This window comes from Balaenoptera physalus (genome assembly GCF_965194825.1).
Source record: "Balaenoptera physalus genome assembly, chromosome: X".
Lineage (NCBI taxonomy): Eukaryota > Metazoa > Chordata > Mammalia > Artiodactyla > Balaenopteridae > Balaenoptera > Balaenoptera physalus.
The window spans coordinates 118,890,882-118,916,083 of record NC_138903.1 but is presented as its reverse complement, the minus strand read 5'-3'; the positions used below and the strand labels follow the sequence as shown (position 1 = coordinate 118,916,083).

At 43.9% G+C, this 25,202-nt stretch overlaps 1 protein-coding gene across 8 annotated transcripts in view; it reads left to right on the top strand.

The window, feature by feature from the left end:
• Nucleotides 1–25,202, top strand: part of ARHGEF6 (Rac/Cdc42 guanine nucleotide exchange factor 6) — a 107,286-nt gene that overhangs the window by 11,312 nt on the left and 70,772 nt on the right. For 7 of the 8 annotated variants that reach the window (XM_082445307.1, XM_082445302.1, XM_082445300.1 and 4 more), the window contains 3 exons: nt 18,049–18,133; nt 20,310–20,434; nt 21,900–22,101. In XM_082445307.1, the coding sequence (XP_082301433.1) occupies nt 18,049–18,133; nt 20,310–20,434; nt 21,900–22,101 (412 nt within the window). Of the gene's footprint in view, nt 1–516; nt 752–18,048; nt 18,134–20,309; nt 20,435–21,899; nt 22,102–25,202 lie in introns of those variants that run through there. The other variant, XM_082445305.1, reaches the window with a different exon arrangement.

The window sequence follows — 25,202 nt, the reverse complement described above, 5'->3', positions numbered from 1 at the left end:
GTTTGGAGACGGGCGCCCCCTCCTCGCCCGCGTCCAGGAGCAAAGTTGCAGCCGCCCCTCCCCGCCCCGGCGAGCCGAGCCCAGCTCTCCAGTTTCGCCCTGGTGGCGGCCGCGCTCGGGGCAGGGTCCCAGCTCCGGCCGGGTGGAACGGTTCCCGCAGCCTTGGCACGGGCTCGGCCGCCCGCTCGTCGGCCCCGTGACTCGGGAGGGCGAGCGGCTTCCCGGAGGCGGCGGCGGCGCGGCTGGACCGAGCGAGCAACCGGAGGCGAGGGGGTCAGGGGAAGGGAAGCGCGCGAGGGCCTGGGGTGGGGGCGAAGGACCCCGGTTGGAGAGGAGCCGCCCTTCCTCCCCGGGCCGTGGCCGCGGGGTCCGTCCTCCGCCAGGGCCTCGCGGGGCTCTGAGCTCCGGGGTGCGGGGAGCGGGGGCGGGGGCCGCGGGCGGAGAGCTGGGACGCGCCAAACTTAGGGGCGAGTTGTCCGGCTCTGGCCGCGAGCTTCGCATCAGACCGGATTCCTTCTTTCCCCCGGAACCAGGGCGGGAGTCAACAGTACTATTTTTTTGATACTAACTTGACCTCCCCCCACCCCCCAACCCCCGGCATCTGTACATTTGGGGATATTTTCGGTGTTGAGTACACAGGTCTGTCGCAGGAATGGTCTGTGGATGGGGAAAGTCCTGTATCTCCAAGGTGTTCAACGTGCCTGTGGTTAATTTCGAGTTTTCATTTTCCAGTCATTTAGGAACCCAACAGGTATGTGAGCGATTTCGTTTCTTAGCTCTAGAGTGGAGAGCCCTTAAGTTTATCTCTGTCTCTTCGAGAATCTTATATTTTTATTTTTAGTTTGATATTGTTTTTGGATCTAGGGGTGACTCACATGATTTTTTTTTCTTTTCTTAATGCGTAGTGGGAGTAAAAATAGAGTCCTAAGGGAATATATTTTTCTATGCAACTATGTATGTCAAGAAAAGCTTCACATAAACCAAAAACCATTACAGAATAGGAGACAACTTTTAAGGCAAGATTCTAAGGTCCAAACTGCTTTTCTAACTTATATTTGCCTGGGAACCCCACAATTTGTCCTTGAACTTCCTGTCTTAATTTTTGACATTGACCATGGTAAGAGGAGCTCGGATGACATCATTTGCTCGAGCCACAGTTCTGGTGTTCCGTGACTGAGAGCGCCTGTCTCCAAAACGTAAGGCCTGGGCTTGCCCTTGTACTTCAGCTGAGGCATTTCCAAGGATTTCTCTTAAGCAAAGTATTATGCTACATGCCAAGCAGTGCTGCAGTCTCTTCTTACATAAGCGAGCTTCAGGCTGGTGGAGTCTCTGCGTGCACTTGGAGCAGTTAATATCAGAGAGTTCTCAGTCTTGGGGAGGGAGGTTGGTGGTTGGTGATTGGAGTTTGGAAAAAAGTAAATTTCCAGTCTTGCCTTTCTTTGCTGCTTCAATTTTTGCAAAGCTTTCTATTTATCTTATCTGAAACTCACTGTGCCCTTGTAAAGGCGGCAGGAGAGATGGCATTACTTTCATTGGCCAGAGAAACAGAAAAGTTTAGTGAAGCAAAGTCATACAGCTGACGGGTGGTATCATCAAAACTCTCACCTGAATCTCCTGCTCTCAGCCCAGGATTCTGTTTTGTTTGTTTGTTTTTACGAAAACATGACATTTTATACAAAAGTGTTTCATTTGGCACATTTCATGGGTGGTATGTCTTCCAAGCTATTAATTTTTTCTATTCTTTTTGCCAACTCACATGGCTGGCGCTGTTCTTAGGAGTGAGGACAGGGGCAAAGCTTTCCAAAGGAGGGTCTGTGGTTTGTATTTACCTACAGTCTGCCGCCCCTCCGTTCACCTTCGGGGGTAGCAGGTGCTGAACAGAGTGAGTGACCAGGGCCCAGAAATGTCCGACATTCGTTTGACATCACTAGCCCAAGTATAATATTACTTCAGTCTTCACAAAGAAACTCATTCAGGAGGAGAAACTGGAGAGCGTGAGTTTTGTTCGTTAACAGCAATCTGGTCATCACTGGAACTTAGACACGAAGGAGGAAAAGGAGTTGAGTACCTACCATTTCTCAGGCACCTACTGTGTTCTAGGTACCGTGCTAGGTGCTTTAAGTATATTATTTTATTTAATCCTCACAACAATCCTGGGAGGGAGGGGATATTGTTCCCATTATACTGAGGTTTGGGGATGATCGAGACAAATGCCACACACTGCCAGTGCAAAATGGAGCCAGAATGTAATCGTTGATGTACCTTACTTCAGAACTTGTTCCCTTTGCTGCGTGCCAGGCTGTCCCCCCAGAGGAGCTATTGATAAATACAGGAACGCCTAACCTTGGTTTGCACACATGGCTGCACATTAGAGCCACCTGGGGTGTTTTTAAAAAATACAAATGTTGGGGTCTCCCCACACTGAGCTTTTGGGTTAATTGGTCTGCAGTGAGACCCAGGCCTTGGTATTTCTTGTTCTTTTTTTTAATGTTTAAACGAATTTTATATTGCCATATAGCATGAATTCAGGAAACTGCACAAATCCTAAGTAGAGTTTGATGAATCCTTACAAATTGAACACATCTGTATTGTCAGCACACCGATTAAGAAACACACCATCATCAGCATTCAAAAGCCACCCGCCTTGTGCCCCTTCCCAGTCACTACCCCTCACCAGTGGGCACCACTGCCCTGACTTCTAAGACAATAGATTCCTTTTTTTCTGTCTTGTACTTTATATGAGTGGAATCATATAGTATGTATCCGTTTGTATAAGATTTCTCTCACTCAGGGTAATATTTGTACGAGTTCCCCATGTCATTCTTTCTTTTTTATTGCTAGTAGTATTCCACCACGTGGATGTCCCCTATTTTGTTTATCCATTCACCTGTTGATGGACATCTGGGTTGTTTCCAGTTTGGAGTTGCTATGAACAATGCTACTATGAATATCCCTGCGCATGTCTTCTGGTGCGCATTTCTGCTGGGTTTATACATAGGAATGGAACTGCTGGGCCATAGGGTGTGTATATGTTTGGCTTGAGTAAGTGCTGCCCCAAAGTTTTCTGAAGTTATTATTTGGTTTCGAAAGCTCCCCAAGTGACTCTAATGTGCAGCCAGAGTCGAGAACTATTTCCCTGGTTTATCTAGAGTTCAGACATCTAGCAACCTCTAGTGTCTGCCACCAAGCTGAGAACCTCCTCAGCCTCGGATTGTCTAGGAAATCTTCTCTGCTGGATTGGGCATTTAGCATCCATTTTCCCATAATCCCTTGTGCCCAGCTACCAGCTACCTGCCCGCTCTCACCATGGTAATCTGTGGACACACTTCCGTCTCTACTAGCCTTGGAGTTTCTCAAAGGCAGGAACCAGAACTTGATCATATAACGCCAGCAATCAGTACAGAACGTGGCACATAGCAGGTGCTCAGTAAATGTTTATTAAATGAATGATTGCTGGAATGACTGAATGGTCGGGGAAGCTCTGGGCTGCAAAAGAGATGCCCCATCTTTGTCCTTAGACTTGTGCACTTTTATTCCTAGGAGACTGCCTCAGACCCTCACTCAGAGCCTAATTACTTTTTTTTTTATTGAAGCCTCTTGGAATTATGGGTAATCTGGTTGCTCATCCCCAAACTGGTTAGAAATAGCAAATTAGATTAAATGAGATAAGGAATGTGGAAGCGCTTTGTAAACTGGAAAACAGCATTTAAATAGAAAGTTGTGATAAAGGGAGAAGAGAGAAGTTGCTCTAGATTAGACTTGCTGGCGATGGCAGAATGAGTCTGTATCTATGTGTAACATGGAAGCAATGAAATCAGCAGGAGACAAAAACTATAAAAAGCAGACTGCCAAACATAACCATCAGGGCCTTTTTGGTGTGGGATCAGGCAACCCAACACATGCTGTGTGGTCTAGTGGCCAGAATTTGTAACTTTCTCTGCCTTGGTCTGGGTCTGATTCCCGGTCAGGGAACCTTTGTTCTTGAGAAGTAGTATAGTAGTACAGTGGCTAAGAGCTTGAGCCTTGGACTTGAACTAACCTGAAGTAGTCACTTGTTAGGTATATGCTAATTTCCTTGGTGGTAGTGGTAGGTAATATTAGGTATATATTACTTTATTATTATTAGGTATATGCTAATTAGATATATGCCACCTCTTAGCATTAAATGAGAGAAGGCAAGTAAAGCACTTAGCACCAGTGCCTAGCACTGAGTAAACGCTCAATAAAAGCTAGTTCCTAATTGGAATTTTAATGTATCCCAGTAGACTAGTGTTCACAAATGATAACATTGCATTATCAAAAAACAAGTTCACTTTTTTGTTGACAGTTACGTTAGGCAAACTCCGTTTAAGAAGTGAGTCGTGCTTTATAGAAAGATTTCCTTTAGGAATCTTAACGTTAAAAAACCTTGGATACAGGAGAAGGTAAACTGTGGGCTCTGGGGAATGATGGCTTCTCCAGGGGTCCTGAGGTTTTACACTAGTTACATGGAGAATTTATATATATAAAATGTAAATATATATATTTTAAACTTTTGGCCGCGCCATGCGGCTTGCGGGATCTTAGCTCCCCGACCAGGGATCGAACCGGGGCCCTTGGCAGTGAAAGCACGGAGTCCTAATCACTGGACCGCCAGGGAATTCCCACATTGAGAATTTAGACGGGGATGAAACTTAAACCAGGAAAAAAAAATCCAGCCATTTTGTTTCTCAGGTCTGTGCTTTACTTGGCAAAGATCGCTTGTTTTTGGAAAAACGTTTTTGGAAAATAAAGTCAAAGGTTAAAATCCCCACATATTTTCTAATTCTTAACATCTCTCTTCTGAAGACAAAATAAAGTTGACCGTTTCTGGGAATTTTAGATGAAGAGTGGTGGCGGGCTTGACCTCTGTTCTCATGGTGAACAGCAGAAATGTTCATCCTGTCAACATTATTAACCTCTTTCACTCACTAATTGAAGTGTTTTTTTTTTCTTTTTCTACACTTGAGATTCTCAGTGCCTCACTTCATAGAAAATAATTTGAATTTAGATTAGAGGGTGTTGAAATGTGTTTAAAATTATTTGTAGGTCATATTTACTGTGTTTACATATTTTATTTGGAAGACTGCATAAAGGCAGTTTAAATTTCAGTGATGTTATAGCCCAGTGATATCCATGGGACACAGACTGGAACCTGTGACTCTAATTTCTGACAATGTATGTGTAATCTTAAGAGTTTCATGAACTGGTTATAAGAGTTCCTGTTAAGTCTCCAGCTTAATGTCTTGCTGTAGTTCTCAGTGCTTAGTGTGGCCAATTTTTAAGTGCTGAGAAGAATTTGTATATGGTTGCCTTTATAACAACTCAGGATAAGAAATATGTTTGGGGATCCAGTTCTAAAGAGGAACTGGAGAAGACAAAGCGACTGAATTCTTCCGAGACTATGAATTATTCAGTTGTTAACCACAGTAACTTCTTTAGCTACCATTTTGTGTGCTAATAATAGAAACGGTTTGGACGGATTCCTCTTGGAATTGAAAAATCAGGAAAGCCTTTCACTCTTTTCTAGTCTATGCATAAACTAGGAGAATGTGTAAAAAGGATATTTTCAGTTTCTCTTGTTTACCTGGATGAAATGGTTGGTGTGCCTTTTAAAACAAATGCATTTGTTTTATAATTACGATAGCTTGAAATTTAAAAATCCACCCCAGAGCAAGATGCTTCTTGTTTTAGTTGAATTAAACAATTCAACAAATGGTTTTTTGTCTTTGGTTATGACTGACAAAAACTTTCCCCCTTGCTCCCAGGAAATAAGTAATAAACCTGTTGATTTGGGCATAGTCGAGGGGAGAAAATAAAAATCAATTGCCTCTGTACAAAAACAAAACAAAAAGAAACAAAAAAAAACCCCACGATATGTAATATTTAAAAGGGAAAAATATAGTTTCTGAATTGGATTGAATGTGTGCTGATAATACCAAAAGGAAGGCATTTTATTACAAAATTTGATCAATTGAATCTTCCTGATGGGAGATGTCAAAGTTATCTTGTTTTAAATCTAACTCAACTCTAATTTGTTTTTTAAAATTAAATTAATTTATTTATTTATTTTTGGCTGCGTTGGGTCTTCGTTGCTGCGCGCGGGCTTTCTCTAGTTGCGGTGAGCGGGCTTCTCATTGCGGTGGCTTCTCTCATTGCGGGGCACGGGCTCTAGGCACGCGGGCTTCAGTATTGCAGCACGTGGGCTCAGTAGTTGTGGCTCACAGGCTCCAGAGCGCAGGCTCAGTAGTCGTGGCGCACGCATGGGCTTAGTTGGTTCGCGGCATGTGGGATCTTCCCGGACCAGGGATCGAACCCGTGTCCCCTGCATTGGCAGGTGGATTCTTAGCCATTGCACCACCAGGGAAGCCCCTTTAATTTGGTTTTAATGTTGATTCTAATCCAGGCTGTTTCTGGGGGCAACAGAGCACAATACAGCCCTTTATTCAAATCACGCAATCTTGGCCACTCTCCCCTACTCCAGCCCCATTCTAATTTGGTCATATGTTATCACTGAGGCGACCGCCGAGGATCAATCTGAGAGGTGAAGACATTGCCAGCACAGCATAAGGTATGCAGAGCCATTGGTGATGACCTTGGGGTTAGTACCAAAAGGAAGTACAAGGTCTGGCCTTTGAATTGCAAATGAAGAAGAGTGAGGGCACTTGCCTATTGCTTAGGGCCTTTGCTTACCTATGTTTTTAGAGGAAGTGTGTGTCCACTCAGTCCAGAAGCTGCTCCATATCTGCATTTCAACCTTGGCATTGCCACTTCCTCTGTTGTCATCTGGAAGATAGACTTACAACACCAGACATCTGTCTAATTAGCTCCCCGCTTTGTCATCCCCTGGCAAACTGGACCCTTCCACACAGAGGGGCGTGTGGGTTCAGAGCTGTGGATCAGCCCAGATGACATAATAGTCACGTGTCATTTTTATTGACTTCTTGGCAGAAGATTTACCTTCCTAACTTAGTTCTGCTTAGAGAAAGAGAGTAAAATCCCAGCTTTATACTTTCTTGGGGACTTGAATATTATTACAGAGATCAGACATGTCAATTGAGGGATTGAATAGGGCAATAGGGAAGAGAAGGAATTAAATTAAGGTGGGAGGAAATGCAGCAGTTTGCAAAGCAGTGAGTGAAAGTGTTATAAGGACTTCTCACCCTAGACAATAACATACAGGTTTCCTTATGCTTTGGAAGCACATGGATATTACTTTAAGAGGCATCTCGAAGGGGTCAAGCTCTTAACAGCTTTTATGAAGAGCCCGGCCTGTGAAGCAAGTCTCAACACTGAGGAACATTCTGTCTTGTAATTTGTCTGTTCTTCATGGCTAGGTTTCCAGCAAACTGGGGCTACTTACCAATAATTCCTGAGAAATGTATGCAAACCAAGAGAATGCGGTATTTTACTAACAAAAGAAATTTAGCCACTTCTTTGGAGAAATGTGTGTTGTGATAGTGTAAATCAGCATTTTTACTGTAAAATGACCAGTTTGCATTCTTTGATGATATGCTGGTATTTGGGAATGGATTGGGGAAAATCCTGATTGGGGATTAAAAAATCATCTTCAGGCAAAGAGAACAGAATGAACAACAATGTTTGACAGTTGGTATACCTGTGGGTGATTTTATTTGCTAGATTTTATATAGCATCCTTTTTATTTCTTATCTTAAAACAAATTTATGTATTAGTGCCTGGCATATACCAGGTGTTCAGTAAATATTTGTTGAATGGGTAATGAGTGGATGAATTTTTAAAAATTTATTTTAGATAGATTGAATATCTAACAGTCTATATGTAGATTATCAACAGCTGACTTTATTCATAGAAATGACTCTTTAGTGGATTAAAAAAAGGCTAAAACGAAAGCCGGGTCCTTCCTAATACAGTATTACTCAGTTTCTTTATGTCAAGCTGGAGCAACTGTTTCATGTTTTTAAAAGTTAAAAAAAAAAAAAAAGAAAATGAAAGGTATGAGAGATTAGGTGCCACGATGTCATTTGGAAGACCTTCTCTGCCTTTTCAGTGCTCAGGTCACTTTCTCATTCCTTATGTTACCCAAACTCTCTCGATTTCACTGGGCTGTCCACGTGTGAGATTTGCACATCCAGGACTCCGTAACTTTGATTCTCCCAAGTGAGCCCAGGTAGTAACTTCACTTCCTTTGGGTGAGGTAAATGCTTTGTCAGCATTCTTCGCTTCTCTCAATCATATTCTTCAAAAAGAAGCATCTATCTTCCCAAGTGATGGAAAATATATGAGCCCTGATTTATCAAGTTCTACCAGGAAAAAATTACCTTCTCCCTGTCTTTCCTTCTGGGGAAGGTATGACCAAAGGACAGGTGTTTCTGGTGGAAGAAATAGCTGCTTAAGTTTTTGGTTGAAAGGAAAGAGGAATAGTCAGCAAGTGCTTGTGCACCATCTACATGGTGAGTACTGAGAATTGTGGGAAAAGGCAGCATGTGTATGGGAAATAGTGGAGTTTCGCAGCGTGTAGAAGTGGATGGCTAGGTAGCCAAGCTTCCAGAATCTAGAGCATAATACAGAGTTGCGAGAAAGAGAAGCCCTTTGTGTACTGAGGTGTAGTGTTGGGGGAAGACCCCGTGGAGGAGAGTGATGGAGGATGGGCTCCTAAGGACCGCTAGGATTCAGACGGTTGAGGGAACTTTTTCATAAGGAGAAGTGTGCATAGCAGAGAGAGGCACAGTGAAGGAAGCAAAGGATTCTGGGGCATACGAGGAGGTGATGATGAGAAACGATGGGCTTGCTAGGTATGGGACCAGCTTGAGAAGGACTTTGAATGCTGGCTCGAAGAGCGTGGACTTGACCTTGTAGGCAGTTACAGGCTGGGTTACCTTAGGCTGAGAGACGTGGATTTTAACTGAAAGCACCATTCCTGATGGCTTGGCTATCTGAGCTCCCGTACACCCACCTTCCTGTGTTTGGATGGTTTCCTAGGCACAGATCCTGTTTGGGGTCAGGTGGAGGAAAATTAGTTAATTAATTAATTAGTTAATTAATTGGTTGATTGATATCTGTTAGGCATTGATGGGCATCTCTGAAAAGGGCAGACTTGGAAAAGTGACTCACATAGAGACGTAAGCAAAGTGCGCCAAAAGTCTTTGCCAAATGAATGGTTGAAGGTGATCTTGAAAGAAAGTAGGAGAAACTTTGGCACAACATCCTTCCCACCCGGATTAGCTGGTGGAAGAGGGACTTCAGGTGTGTGATTTGTAGTCTTGCCAATCGCCTATCACCTCTTCTTACTTCTCGTGGGTTACTTTGCCGTGTTTTGCCACATCCCACTGTGCCCTGCTGGGACTCAGAGCCTCTTTTAGAGCAAGGGATGAACAGGTGAATGTGGCTCTTAGTGGCTGTCATTTAAGCTATTTTACAATAAACAGTTAAAAAAAAAAAAAAAAAGATAGCCCAGCCCAGCCAGACAGTAAAATCTCACAGTTCATTCCAGTGTCCCTTCTCTATAGTGCTCACATCATGGTGCTTTGGGAGGAGATTTAAAAGGAACCTGTACTACCTGGGACAGGCCAGTAATCGCATTGGCAGACGAGTTAATGAAATCCACCACCATGGAGTTTGAAGCATCTTTGGTCACGTCATGGTCACAGGGCTTCAGTTTGCAGACGAGCACAGGTGTATGTTATTTTAGATAACAGATGTTTCCTGAAAAGTCACATGGAAATGGATTTTTTTTTCTTCCTTAATGATATTTCTTTTTGCCTTTACCGTAATTTCGGCAATGCCTTTTCCTCAATTATAATTAATCACCAATTGGCGAGAGCTTCTAAACTTTCATTAACTCATCAAACATTTATCGAGCGCCTACTGTGTGACAGGCACTATTCTAGACGTTGAGGATCTAGCCGTGAAAAAGGTTGGAAAGAACTGGCTTCATGGGGCTCACATTCTAGGCGCAATTTATATTTAAGTTTCTCTGACAGTCCATCCCGTCAAGCCACCAATGAATGACTATTTATCGAGTGTCTCATGTGTTGAATGCTGGACCAGGGCTGGGGGGCCCTTTGCACTGCAAAGAGTTGGCTTTCCAATGGGAAAGCCAGGGCTAATCTTAACCCTCACAGAATAACTAGAGAATATTACAGTGGGAGGTGATTGAGAGTGCATGTGTGCAACATCTACCCAGACTGCAAGGCTGTAGCTGCTCAGAAGAAAGAGAGGTGAGGGTGAGGTGGTGGAGGACTCTAAGGAAGGCAGCGGATGAGACCGCTGGAGGAGGGGCTCCTGTGTCCATTGCCCTCCTCCCTCCCTCAGCTCTGGGTGGGGCTCATTTAACACCAGTCTCTCCTGTGCATGGAATTTGTCCCGAAGCAGCTGCTTCTGCTAGGTTCTCGGGCTCCAACCCTAAATCACAGGAGGCTCCTAGGAAAACAGGGGCTGCAGGAACCCTATCTTCACAGGAGAGTCTCCTCCTTAACCTCCTGGACGGTTAAACAGGCAGGAGCTGTCGGCTCTTACACTTTCTGAGCTTATTTTCATGGTCTTCACATGTGTCGCTGGATTCATCACGGGGAGTTCCAAAATAAATAGTACTTGGAGTGTCTAGGGTATTTTTTTCTTTTTAATTCCTCCTTTTTTTTTTTTTTTTAAAGAAGGGAGTCATTATTTTTTAAAGTATTTGTTTATTTATTTATTTATGGCTGTGTTGGGTCTTCGTTTCTGTGCGAGGGCTTTCTCTAGTTGTGGCGAGCGGGGGCCACTCTTCATCGCGGTGCGCGGGCCTCTCACTATCGCGGCCTCTCTTGTTGCGGAGCACAGGCTCCAGACGCGCAGGCTCAGTAATTGTGGCTCACGGGCCTAGTTGCTCTGCAGCATGTGGGATCTTCCCAGACCAGGGCCCGAACCCGTGTCTCCTGCATTGGCAGGCAGATTCTCAACCACTGCGCCACCAGGGAAGCCCAATTCCTCCTTTTTTAATTCATCCTTTACGTGAAAGGACAAGGAAGAAATATAAAGGATGAGGATGTTGATCTGGGACCCCACGTTCAGGCATTCTTCAGTATAAAAATGGATTATTTTCCAAATATTTGTTTTTAAGTTATTGTTAGGAACACAGAACACATTTTCCCATAAAACCAAGGTGCTACGTGGTGATTCTGTTTTCTGGCTGGCCCACAGCGGCTAGTTTCATAACTAATGTGGTTGAACTATGGATGTCATAGAGACTAAGTGGCGCAGGTGACACTGTGTCCCCGGGAAAATGTGTTCCTCATTCCAGTTTGCACAACTAAGAAGTAAGTCCCCTTCTCCGACACGGTGGTGGCTTGGGGCTTGGGAAGGACACCCCCAGCTCTGGCGCACAGGCACTCCAGCAGCTGGGGCATCACCCATCCGCCCGCATCCCTCAAAACTGGCAGCCAGTGTGGCTCTAGTGACAGAGGCACAGGAGGGGGGGCGGGGGGAGGGCCACAGCGGCCGGCGGGCTGAGAGGCAGCTGGTTCTAAGCCTCTGGCTTCCCACCCTTGGCTTGGCAAATGCTATTGACAAGAGAGATTTCATCTTTCCCTTTCCTTCGTGCCTACTCTCTTTTTGGTGAGATTATCCAAAGCCAGTTGTTCTTTCTCTTTTTAATCCTGGGACCATCCCCACCAAATGCCTGTATCATTCCTCATTCATTCTCCACTTTCCTCAACACTTGCTACTCAACTGAAGATAGATCTCTGTTGTGGAGAAAGAGGTTCTTGCCCTAGGTGAGTGCTAACAAGGAAGATGGCGATCATAAGGTGGGACACGTTGATGTCGGTGATGCTGAGGAAGCCTCCCGGAGTGGATTTGGAAACTTCTCGATGAGGTGTGAGCAGTGACAATTACGCTCAGATCTTTGCTCCTATTACAGGAGCTCTGTGGAGCTGGACTTCCTAGCTCTGGATGAGATGAGGTCCAAGTCATCTAGAAGCCCGTATTAGTTATCTAAAGTGACTCTATATAAATCCACAGAGACAAAAGGACATAGATGGTCAAAGCTGTCCACAATTGCAATCCGAGTCCCACGAGGCAGTGGTGGCAAGATAAAGCCAGAATTTATAAATAGGCCATTTAAAAAATGACATTTTGAAAAAATCAACTATAAACAGGTAATAATTATGTTAGGCCGTGATACCCCAGACTCCCTTTGCTTTGATTCTGTATTATCTGACAAATTTCTAATTGTAATTTGGCTTACTATGTAGATTTCTCTATTGGGAGAGAGTGATCTGGCCCATAAAATGGGAGTATCCAATCCTCTTCATGGCTCATTTTTTTTTCAATTAGTAAATTGGCACTTTGGCTTATGCATTGGCCTTTTGTGAACGTGGTTAATATGAGTCCATTTTTAAGAGCCTTGAGAACTGAAGGCCAGATTCTGGACCTTGGAGACCCAGCCAAGACGCTGCCTTTGGGAGCCCCTATTCAGATGATGGACCAGCAGGCCTTTTCCTGCGCTCCTTTGGTCAAAGACATCTCTTACTGTCCTGATGGGAAACAGAGCCACAAAGAAAGTAGTGTTGCTTTCCTTAGGTCCTCACAACTGCTCGGCAGTGACAAATCTGGGATTGGAGTCAAGGTCTCCTGACCCTCACATCAGGGCTCTTTTCAGTATACTGATGTTATTGCAACTACATGCATAAGTCAGATCTTGTTCCCCAAATTGCTGAAATGGAGAGAAAGGAAGGAAATAAGAGAGAAGTAGAGAGCAGGGTTTGCTCCATATCAAATTGGAACAGTTATTATTTAAAACCAGGCAGGGTACAAATGCCATCCACTGTATTCTAGTAAGTGGAATACCAGTGGCGAATTGAGTCCAGCTTCTGAGCTGAGAGCATTATTTGTCGCTGACTTGGTGACTGCTTTTAGTAGGAGCTGAGCGGAAGCCTCCCAGGTCGTGTCCACAGAGCCAGGAGCACTGCCACCCGGTAAAATATGACTAAGCAGCTCAGATTTGCTTGCTCTGTCGCACGACGTAATGACATTTCCTTCCAAGTTCAGGGGTTAACAGAGGCAGCGTGCTCAGCTGTGAGGATAAGAGAATGTGATTCAAGACGGGCTAAGTTAATTTAAGATCTTATTCAGTAAGAACAAGGAAGAGATGGAATGTTCCTGAAGTATTTGGAATTATTTTAAAAACTGGGCCTGAAACATAAGCTATGTCCATGTGGTCCCAATGAATCACTTGCTTTGCAGTTGATTAGACTTTAATAGTTGAGTGATGGAGCCTATTGTGATCACTTCAAACCCTAAATTAACTTTAAATGAAGTTCGCTGAGTGGTACTGAAGCCACGTGACATTAGAGCCATCACTAGGCATCCGAACTAGCATGCGGTATGGCTTCTTCTCTTAACAAGGATGCGGCTGGGGTCGTGACTGGTTACCTCCGGTGCTGAGAGCATGATGCCGAGGAATGGTTTCACTTGGTCCTATAACCACGGGCTGGATGCCGCCCTCCCCCTGCACCCCCCCCCACCAGCTAACACCTCACTTATGTGGACGATGGAACCAGATGAACAAATAGAAGTAACTCAGGGCAGCCCTAACCCCCTTCTGGCAAACATGACCAGGTGCCTGCTGGGTCAGGGCTGCCCCTTGAAATGAGAAGGACAGCACATGAGTTAGGCAAAGCCCCTGGGGAGACAGGGGCTTTCTCATATAGGCCATTTTCTCTTTGTCACAATTAGTTGAATTAAGTCATCTTAGAGGTTGTAACAAACTTGCTGCGTATGGTACAGATGCTGCAAGGGATTTCATATCGACAGCAGCAAGGGATTTCTTTTTGTGTACAAACTCACAGATTTCTTTCTCATCTCTTTCATGTCTCATGAAAACATAAAGTATGCATACAGGGCTAAAATGCCTCTTGGAGCACTTTCTTGTGTATTTTTATTGGTTCCATCACTTTCTTGCTTTGTGACTTAACTACTTACTCTGAGTCACTGTTTACCAATCTATAAAATGGGGGAAATAATTGTACCCACATTACAGGCTTGCTTGGAGAATCAAGGACAATGAAGACTCCAAGCATGGTGTCAGCATGTAGCGCATAGCAAGGGCTCGGTAAGTCAGGAAATCGTAGCTGTAAGATTACCAAGTGGCTGGGGGGAGTGTCTTCTCCTGTGCTTCCTTGCTTTTCTCAGTTTAGGGAAAATGTCATAAAATAGCATACATGTTGAAACTGAAAACTCCTCCAAAAAGGATCTATTTGTAAAGCCATATAAATATTAACTTCTGTGCAGCTTATACTGGCAGATCCCCAGCGGTTCAGAATTAACACCTGGTGTTTAGTGGATGGAAAATAGGTTTTGCTGTCACTGTGGATCTCCAAAATGGAAAAATGTGAGGATACGTTTAAAAATGAAATGCCTTGTCTGATTTCAGCTGCCGCTGTAGGATTAGACCTTAGGCTGGCTCTATGTAAATACTTAAACAAAAAAAATCTTGAATGAACTTTAATCCTTGTCTCTCCTATTGCTTACCCAACGTAAAGTAAATGTTTTTTTGTCGTTGTTATACTTGAACCTTGCCTCATCCCACTGCAGGCGTGGGACCTTGAAACCATCGAGCTGTAGTCTAAGAAGCAATCCTTTCTTTCCTGTCTGCCTCACAGTAGTGGTAAATGGAGGGAGGGAATCCTGCTGTTCATCTGACCTTCACAGATCCAACTGGAACTAAGCAGCTAATTTCTGCACCAAAATAGGAATCAAGAAAGTTCAGCTAATCTGGGACTCAGTTTCATACCAGAGACACTAAACAAGCGAGTGAGGCTTGCACAGAGTATAGGGAGATGAGTGTCATCGGGACTTTGTATTGTGAAATCGCCTAACGGCGTCAAAGTACAAATTTGCATTACCTTTTAACCATCCCACTGCTTTGCAGATAGAAAAGGAGAATTGGTTCTCCATTTTGCACGTATAAATGATTGGGATTAGGCCTAGGCAAGTGGCTTCTATTGGAATCTACTTCTCTTTGCTCTCCCCACACCCTCTCCATGCTGGGGGAATCTCCCTTGCTTTTTCCCAGTTGGGCGCCAGTGCCCTTAGTTTTTCTCCACATCATCGTCTCTAAACTTGGTCTCACACCTCTCGTTTCCACTAAGATGTAAAAGACTGATAACAGCTGAAAGTATTGCACTCCCTCCAAATAATATTTCCATTTTAGTAGGTGACCAATCTCAAGTGCATGGAAGAAAGGTCTGGGGTGGAATGTTCGGTACCGTTCCATGTGAGGCTTGTGAGGGTGCAGTGCTGTAGAGGGCATTCATGGTTCTATCTAACCTTCCATCTGCTCGGAAATCATAACCCTCAGGCATTGCCTTCTCTGCTAGTCCCGAGAGGCCTCTTCCAACTTCTTCCTATGTAGTTCCGAGTGCTTCAGAACAGCATCTGTGGGTAAATTCTAGTGTATTGAGGTTTTCTAAAAAGGGAACTGTGTATAGTGCAGGCAACTTCCCTCAAGCAGACACAGTGCCTCTTGTTGATGCACGTTTCATTTTCTGATCAGTTTATTTGTTCTCAAATTCAGCCAAGTACCAATACAACTGAACACCAGGGAAGTCCAACGTTTGCATTTTAGATTGTAGCGTTCAGGAACATATTTGGATTGTAGTGTCATTTAACTCTTTAGTAATTTCGACATTCCCCCTTTGCTAGAAGTGTATTAGTGTTTCATTTTTAGATGTGATTGGGCTCTTCAGTCATTTTAAGTTTGAATGCAAAGCATTCATTGATTAAATGAATAAAGAGTGTGGGGACTTCCCTGGTGGCGCAGTGGTTAAGAATCCGCCTGCCAATGCAGGGGACACGGGTTCGAGCCCTGGTCCGGGAAGATCCCACATGCCGTGGAACAACTAAGCCCGTGCGCCACAACTACTGAGCCTGCACTCTAGAGCCTGCGAGCCACAACTACTGTAGCCCGTGTGCCACAACTACTGAAGCCCGTGTGCCACAACTACTGAAGCCCGCGCATGCCTAGAGCCCGTGCTCCGCAACAAGAGAAGCCACCGCAATGAGAAGCCCGCGCGCCACAACCAAGAACAACCCCGGCTCGCCGCAAATAGAGAAAGCCCTCGTGCGGCAACAAAGACCCAACACAGCCAAAAATAAATAAATAAATAAATTTATTTTAAAAGAAAAAGAGTTGTAAGTCTCAGAAGGGGCACACATTTGCATATATTGTTTATACTGATGCCCCCCCTAAATTTGAAAAAAAATAGATACTCTATATTTTCATTCGAGAGACAGATTTTAGGTCTTCTAGAATATGTATACAAAGAAGATAAAATTGGGTCTTGACGCGGCTCCCAGAAAACATGAGGATTAGAAATGGAACAAATGTCTCTACCTGATGGGAAGACAGATCCTTCAAAATCTTAGGCTCATTACCAACCATGTCCCATGTGCAAAGGTACATTTTATTCCCATCACCACATTGGGGGGAAAAAAGGATGCAAACTTCTAGACATCCTGGAATGAAATGTTTTTTGAAGGTGTATTTCCGTCCAGAAGGTGGGCATCTGGTTACCTATAGATATATATAGATTGGCATCATTGGCTGGCAGATTAATAGGTTGTGCCTGTGCTTGAGCATACTTCTCGTTTCAAATACACGTTTATGAGACTAGAAGACACCTCATACATTTTAAAACATTGAATACATTTTAATTTTTATATTTTTAAAAATTTTAATTTTTTTTACTGAAGTATAGTTGATTTACAGTGTTTCAGGTGTACAGCAAAGTGATTCAGTTATATATCTATATATCTATTCTTTTTCAGATTCTTTTCCATTATAGGTTATTACAAGATATTGAATACATTTTATTTTATTTTTTTAAACATTTATTTTATTTTTTTAATTTATTTATTTTTATTTTATTTATTTTATTTTTGGCTGCGTTGGGTCTTCATTGCTGCATGAGGGCTTTTCTCTGGTTTGGTGAGCGGGGGCTACTCTCATTGCGGTGCGCAGGCTTCGCATTGTGGTGGCTTCTCTTGTTGGGAGCACGGGCTCTAGGCACGGGGGCTTCAGTAGTTGTGGCACCTGGGCTCAGTCGTTGTGGCTCGCGGGCTCTAGAGTGCAGGCTCAGTAGTTGTGGCGCATGGGCTTAGTTGTTCCGCGGCATGTGGGATCTTCCCGGACCAGGGCTCGAACCCGTGTCCCCTGCATTGGCAGGCGGATTCTTAACCACTGCGCCACCAGGGAAGCCCTGAATACATTTTTAAATTTACAATTGTCTTTCAAATAACAACTGCTTGGTATCTTCCCTAGGGACAGTGGGATATCAGAATGATGGTTGTGACAGGCCAAGTGAAATATTGTATTTCTTTAACGTTTTGCTGCTGGCAGTTGAGTAATACCAGGAAGGTCAGAGGTCGTATCTGGAAAAGTCACCTAAGGCCAGGAAGAACCTATAGGCTCAGGCCACCCAAGGGTCAAATCCATGAAGATGAGCTGAGAGGGGCAAGGTCAAGGGGCAGAAAACGGGCATTGAGGCTGGGAGCAAGAGGCAGGCCTGGGCAGAAAGTTGGGCGACATGGAGTTGGGACCCAGTGGGTGGCCTTGGGGAGGATGGGCAGCAGAGAGGAAGGCCCTGAAGACAGTGCCCTGGCTGAGAACAGTGAATAAACTGTACAGAGGAAAGCGTGTCGCAAAGGCTTCCCCTCCTTCTGTAGGTGATGGGCATTGACTGTAACCCAGCACAGAGTTTCCAGTAACTGGGCTGAGAGTATTGATGGGCTCAGGTCAGAAGAGCAGGTCTGTGCATTTCCTAGTGGGCCCTGGACTCGGCGTGGCTCTCATTTCCCATTACTGCTTCTCTCTGACTCACTGATGGCCCGCCACATGTCATTAGGCGGCTCAGCTGCTGCTTTCATTTCTCCCCAAAGGTATACAGAGGTTTGGGTCTTGGCTTTTACATTTTTTTTTTCTCCTGAGAGCTAGAGGAAGTGGCCTTCTGATAGTTTGGTTTGTTGAGTTGAATACTTACAGTGTCTTAACAGTTTCAATTTCCTTTCTCATAGGTATTTGATCCTGATGACCTTCATGCAGGGGTCAATTTCTCCAAGGTTCTGAGCACTCTTTTAGCTGTCAACAAAGCAACAGAAGGTAAGTAGGGCTTGGGACAGATGGGTTCTGGGTGACACATTTGGGTTCACATGTCTCTGATTACCCTAGGAGCCAACTGTCTATGGCCAGGATTGTGTGATTGGGGCAGACTTCTCTCCTCCCCCTAAAGAAACACTGATGGGTGCCAGATACTTTAATCTGTCATAGTTTAGGATTTAAACATAACTGTCACAGAGGTTATTCTAATGCCCTTAATATAATAAGAACCAAGAAACAATTTCTTTCAACGCTATTGAATAGGCAACGGAGTATAACAAGACAGAAAATAAAAAGGAAAAAAGATCAGTTCCCTTTTTCATAAAGTTTACAAAATACAGCCGTTACTTCCCTTTGCCCGCCAGAGACATATTTTTTCTCATAGTTTTCTGTATGTCTTTGTCCATGTTAAGGAACCCTTCAGTAACCTTGCACTGGAAATGAAACCTCAGGTTCATAGTGAGTGAAAAGAACATCATTTATTTAAATGTTTAGTATCCATCACGTTGGCGGAATGAAATATAAATCCTAGTAAATGCAAAGCAAATGATGACAACCTTAAAGTATAACTTCATTCCTTCCGTGATATAGTATCTTACCTACAGCTGGGCAGGAATAACCATAGTTAAAATGTGTTGAGCCCTTACCATGGGTCTCGGCTGTCCTAAGAGCCATCGGTGGTCTCATTCAATCTTTGAAACAAGCCTGGGAGTAGGTGTTAGTATTAGGTCCGTATTACAGATAAGGAAAGTCAGGCCCATAGTGGCCCAAGTAGAAAGTAAGCAGCAGACCTGGGATTCAGACCCACATCTGACCCACTCCAGAGCCCTGATGCTCAAACCGTTGGAGAGTCAACAGGCTGTGTGCCCAGCACTGCCAGGTGCTACAAAGGAAGTGTAAGACTTGGTCCCTGCCCTGGAGAAAATTACCGTCTATTTAGGGAGACTCAGCTTACCCACGTGGAACAATGAGAGAACAAGAACAGACAATATAATCAAGTGCCAAATAGGCTGGAGCATCTAGGAAGCTATCGAGTAATTATAGTTTTAGTCAAAAGAGCTGTATATAATAGCAATAAATGTAAAAATACTTCTCTGAAGTTGTTCTTTTGCTCTCTGGAGGAAAATGCTTTGGAGCTATTGCAAGGCGTATAGCAGAAAGTACAGCTAATTCAAGTAACTATATTTAACACACATGACAACTATCCAGTTCTGGGCAGGGAGGATCGTATAATTCGAACATTATGCCATACAAATTATATGTTCCTTTGCCAAACTCTCCTAGCAAGTTTTACAGTCTCTTCCCTTGCCATAGATATTTATAAAATACAAGGAGGTGAAAGTTAAAACCCACAGCATCAAGGAAATTACTTGGATACTGAGCTTGTCGCCTCGGGAATGTTTGGGCTTTAGACTTTTGCAGTTTATATCTTTTAAAAATAAATGGAGAGGAAAAGAACCCTCATTTGAATTTGTCAGGAAGCCAGCTGCTGCCTTTAGTACTGCTCTCGGCATACTGAAAACACCCAGGCTCTCGGCATACTGAAAACACCCAGCTCGGCGCTGGGCTGATCGAATTTCACAAGGTTTCAAGCAAGAGAAGACTCTTGAGTTTGATTTTTTTAAAGAAATAATTCCAGTATCAAGATTGCATCTTTCTCAAACACACATTCTCTCTCATTCTCATTCTCCCCACCCCTTCCCCCAGGCATAAGAGGGATTTTACATTATATGTGCCACACAGACTGTTCCATGTGAGGAAGAAAAGAACCACTCAGTTATAGGCCAAAAAACAAAGCGAGAAATTTGAAATATTTCAAAGTAATAAGAGCCACAAACAGCTGTTTGGTACCCAATATAGTTCTGCCTGGGCTAACAGGGCATACTGTTGCAACGGGTTCAGGAGGGAAGAGTTGTAGGGAAATGGGTTAAGAGAAAATGTGGTTCTGTCGCTGTTTTTCATTCTACTGGAGAGCAATGGCCAGTAAGGTTAAGAAAAAGAAGTTGGCCACCAAAAAGGGAGGGGGTGGGAATGAAATAAGCTCGGCATGTTCATCATAAAACAGTTAGAATTATGATCAGGGTGCCTTTGATAATGTCCCGTGAAAGATAATATTAAGCTGTAGATGTTTTTCTGACACAAGGGGTTCTCTTTACGGTGCCTTTTCCTCTTTTCACAGATCAGCTCTCAGAAAGGCCATGTGGACGTTCCTCTTCTCTTAGCGCTGCTAATAGTTCTCAGACAAACCCACAGGGAGCAGTTTCTAGCACAGCTCCAAGGCTGCAAAGGCAGTCAAAGCCAGTGGTAAGTCTGGTCCCCAATTCCCCCTGCCTGTTTTAAAATTTGTAAACTTCGATTGCTATCTCGGTTACATCTCCATAGGTGGTGACATAGCCATCCTGTTGTTTGGGACGTTGTGAGAAAACGAATTTGGAACCTCGCCCCAATTCAGGCTGGCCCATGGGCACAAATCAAAGGCATGTGGGGCAGAGAGTCTGAAAATTGGGGTTGAAGCCCCAAAGTCCTGTCCCTTTCTGGAACTGAGCAACTGAGAATGCTAATTCAAATGTCAGTCATTAGGGCGACTTCCGGAGGGAAGTTTGCTGTTATTTCCCCTCTCCCCTCCACCCCGCCCCGGCTTATTAGGAGAACTAAATAGTGCCTGGCATATACAAGGCAATCAACGTATATTACTTGCTCTCATCATTGCCACTGTCATTTTCTTTTTCTCTTTGCATTCCTATTGAGCCCAGGACGAGCTCCTATATTGGGATAGCTCGGTTATCTTTGCATTTGGTCTTAATGGGAGCTTTCATTTGGGAGGGAGCGCCCTAGCTTCTGCTCTTTTGAGACCTTTATTCCTTGTCAAAATCCACCCACTTGCTTTAAGCCGTCATGAGCTATTACTTCCAAAGTACTTTAATTACTTCCAAAGCACTTAATCTTTTGAGATTGCAGATCTCTTTCAGAAGCTGATGAACACTTTATGGTTCCATACTCCTTGGGCCCTCTCAAATTGTATGCAAAATCTCCTGTATGTGAACTTAACTGGTCTGTGTTTTGGGTCAAGGCTTATTGTGCTATCAGCTTCTCAAAGGGACATGTGACAGGTTAAGAACTCCAGACTTAGGTAACTGTGGGATATTTGATCTTTGCATATGACTAAGTCTTAGACAATTTAAGATATTCTTAGTAATTGGAAGGGGGAGGCAGATTTTATGAGAGGAGGTTGGTACCTAATCTTGGTCACATAATTATGTAAGACTTCGGGTGTTGGGTAGAGGCAGAGTGGGATAGTTTATGACTCTACCTTGTTTCCTGGCTCATTTAAATAAGTATCTTTTGGGACTTCCCTGGCAATCCAGTGGTTAGGACTCTGAGCTTCCACTGCAAGGGGCCTGGGTTCGATCCCTGGTCGGGGGAACTAAGATCCCTGCAAGCCGAGCGGCGTGGCCAAAAAAAAAAAAAAAGAAGTATCTTTAGATAATTGGTGGGGGAGAAGGAAATAAAAGCTATGACCCCCTCCAAAATACACATTCTCTCAAATGCAAACGTTTGCCTACAATTTTGAGGGCTTTATTAATCCCCTTCCCCTCATTCCCCCAAGGCCTACCCGTGTTAGGCCCATTCCTAAGTTAAAAACTCAAGACTGAGATGGACCTGGGGTTTTATCCTTGGTCACCCTACTTTATTTGCCTAAATTCATAGAATATCTGCCCCTGCCTCATTGAGATGAGCGCCTAATCTGGTGTGACTTTTGTTTCTCCAGGAGATGACGGAAAATGGAAGTCACCAATTGATAGTAAAGGCGAGATTCAACTTTAAGCAGACTAATGAAGATGAACTGTCTGTCTGTAAAGGGGACATCATTTATGTCACTAGAGTTGAAGAAGGAGGCTGGTGGGAAGGCACATTAAATGGGAGAACAGGCTGGTTCCCTAGTAATTATGTCCGAGAAATTAAATCCAGTGGTAAGTCAATCTTTTCAAAGCTTTTTTGACTGCGACTCTTGTACTTTCTTGGTCTTCGGACCAAAAATCTTGTAGTTTTCATCGGTTAACAGAATTGTTTGTACTTGTATGTGTATGTCAAAAATAAGACGAGAACAGAACTGGGAAAAAAATCTATGATTAGATATCTTGAAACCAAGTTGTACTTAGACTACATCAAGGCAGCAAAACCTAAAAAAGCAAAAGAATTCAAAGCTCAGACAACTGTTCCACCTTAACTATGTCCCCTTCTGTCTACTAATTCTAGCCCGTGTAACATAGTACAAAGCCCTTCCCGCTACTCTAAGAATCACCATGGCAGAGTACAACAATAAGAGAGGCCATGTGCTAACTTCCTTTTTTAGCCCCAAGCTCTTTGAGCAGACCTAAGTCTAAATGTCTCAGAGATGTGTAGGAGAAATAATAATCATAGGACTGCAGGAAGCTGTCTGGCCACTTTGATTCTGAAAAAGATTGCCCTTAACTCATTAATGATACCCAGAGAATGCAATCTAATCACTCATCAGTAATCTTTCTAGAACTTTCTTGGGTAACGTACTTGCCTCTTATTATTTAAGAAACTAGGTCCTGGGCTTCCCTGGTGGCGCAGTGGTTAAGAGTCCACCTGCCGATGCAGGGGACATGGGTTCAAGCCCTGGTCCGGGAAGATCCCACATGCCGCGGAGCAACTAAGCCCGTGCGCCACAACTACTGAGCCTGCGCTCTAGAGCCCACAAGCCACAACCTCGGAAGCCTGCGTGCCTAGAGCGCATGCTCCGCAACAAGAGAAGCCACCGCAATAAGAAGCCTGCGCACCGCAATGAAGAGTAGCCCCTGCTCGCCACAACTAGAGAAAGCCTGCGCGCAGCAACGAAGACCCACCACAGCCAAAAATAAATAAATAAAATAAATTAATTAATTAAAAAAAAAGAAGAAACTAGGTCCTGCCTATATTTAAAAAAAAATCCCTAGCATTATGAAAATGTCACGATACAGATAAAATAAGGTTCAGTTATTCACATTATTAAATCTCTTCACTCTTCAAAGCTATTTACCCAAGGGCTCCTTTTAAGTAGTTAGCACCTCAGTATATTTTTTCCTTTGGTTAATGTCTTTATTGCTTTCTTTAAAAAATAAATTTATTTATTTATTTATTTATTTATTTTTATTCATTTATTTTTGGCTGCGTTGGGTCTTTGTTGCTGTGTGCGGGCTTTCTCTAGTTGCGACGAGGGGGGGCTACTCTTTGTTGAGGGGGCTTCTCTTGTTGCGGAGCACGGGCTCTAGGCGCGTGGGCTTCAGTAGTTGTGGCATGTGGGCTCTAGAGTGCAGGCTCAGTAGTTGTGGCGCACGGGCTTAGTTGCTCCGCGGCATGTGGGAACTTCCCGGACCAGGGATCGAACCCATGTCTCCTGCATTGGCAGGCAGATTCTTAACCACTGCGCCACCAGGGAAGTCCCTTTATTGCTTTTTTTAATGCCTCAAAATTGATACTATTATTTAATAAAATTATAGGCTCACTGTAAATAAGTTAAAACTTATAGAAATAGATAATGTAGGTAATAAAAATTCCCCTCTCCTTCACCTCCTCCTCCAGGTAACCACTGTGAGGAGCTTATCCCTAAAGCATTTGAGATAAAATTTAGTTTCACGCTTTTCTGTGTTGTGTGTTGGGTGAAGGTGGGGCATTTCCTTTAATGGAATAAGTGTTTAGTAACAGATTTGTAATTATATATGTATGTGTAGATGTCTTAGCAGTTTTTAATTCACTTGGCCAAAAAGTTCGTTCGGGTTTTTCCGTTAGGCTGTTACGAAAAACCTGAACGAACTTTTTGGCTAATGCAATATTACTGGGAACCGAGACGTTTCTGTTGAGCCCTGAAGTATTTTCACAGGCTGTGCTTGAAATTTCCTTGGTTTTGATGATTTTCACAGCCAATTTTTACCCCTTGCTGCATCTTTCAATTGCTGTAATCTCGTTGTTAGGATCTCTAAATAATTTTACAGATTCACTCTAACTTGGCTCCATCTGTAAAACTAAAAGGAACAGCTCTTGCTTCCTGGCCTGGGAGTCCCAAGCATTGTTTGAGGGGTTGTGGGGGGCAGACAGACAGCACGCACTCCTTATAGTGTCCCTTATTGAGATGCCTTGTAGCCTTGTAGCGTATAGTCTGGCCCCTGCCTTGTGGACCGACTGCCCTGAGCTGTTTGTCCTGGTCTTTGGCCCCTTCCCTTAGAGCTTTACCTATACTCTCTTTGGTTTACAACTCACTTAAGAACTCACCTGGCAGCTTTCTGGCTCTGGTTTGAGCACCTAGGGAACCTAACCCTTAGAAGCATCCTATGCAACTGTCAAGGATAGGTCTGGCTAGCTGGGGCCAGGAAGCCTGATCGTCAGGGAAGGCCTCAGACTGGAAGAATATGGACCATCTCTCACCTAGTTTATTGCAGTAGCTTCCTAACTGGCGTCCCTGCTCCTGTCCTTGCCACCCCTGTAATCTAATTTAAACTCAGTAAGTCCAGAATGATCCTTTCAAAGTGTAACTTGAGTAATATAATGGCTCCACATCTCATAAAGAGTAAAGGTCAAGGTCATTCCCAATAGCCTACAAGGCCCTCCAGGATTTGGCCTCTGGTGGCCCCTCTGGCCTTCTCTTTGACCTCTCTCCCCCTCACTCATCCCACTTCAACCACACTGGCCTCCTGGTTGCCTGTTCCAGACAGGCTCCTGCCTCACCTGCTGTCCCTCCACCTGGAACGCTCTCCCCAGATATCAGCACGGCTGGTTCCCTTACCTACTTCAGGTCTTTGCTCACTCGTTGGCTTCATGGTAGCACCTTCCCCGGTCACCCAGGAGAAAATTGAACCCTATTCCCATTGCCCCTATCCTCCTTCCCTTTTGTAGGTTTTTGTTTACCATTTCTTTCTATCTAACATAGTGTACATTTACTTATTTATTTCATTTACCATCTGTATCCGACCATTAGAATGTAAGTACCACAAGGGCAGAGATGTTTTTTCTGTGTTGTTGGGCTCAGTAAATATTTGTAAAATCAATGAATATTGTGGGGCAGGTTATTCAA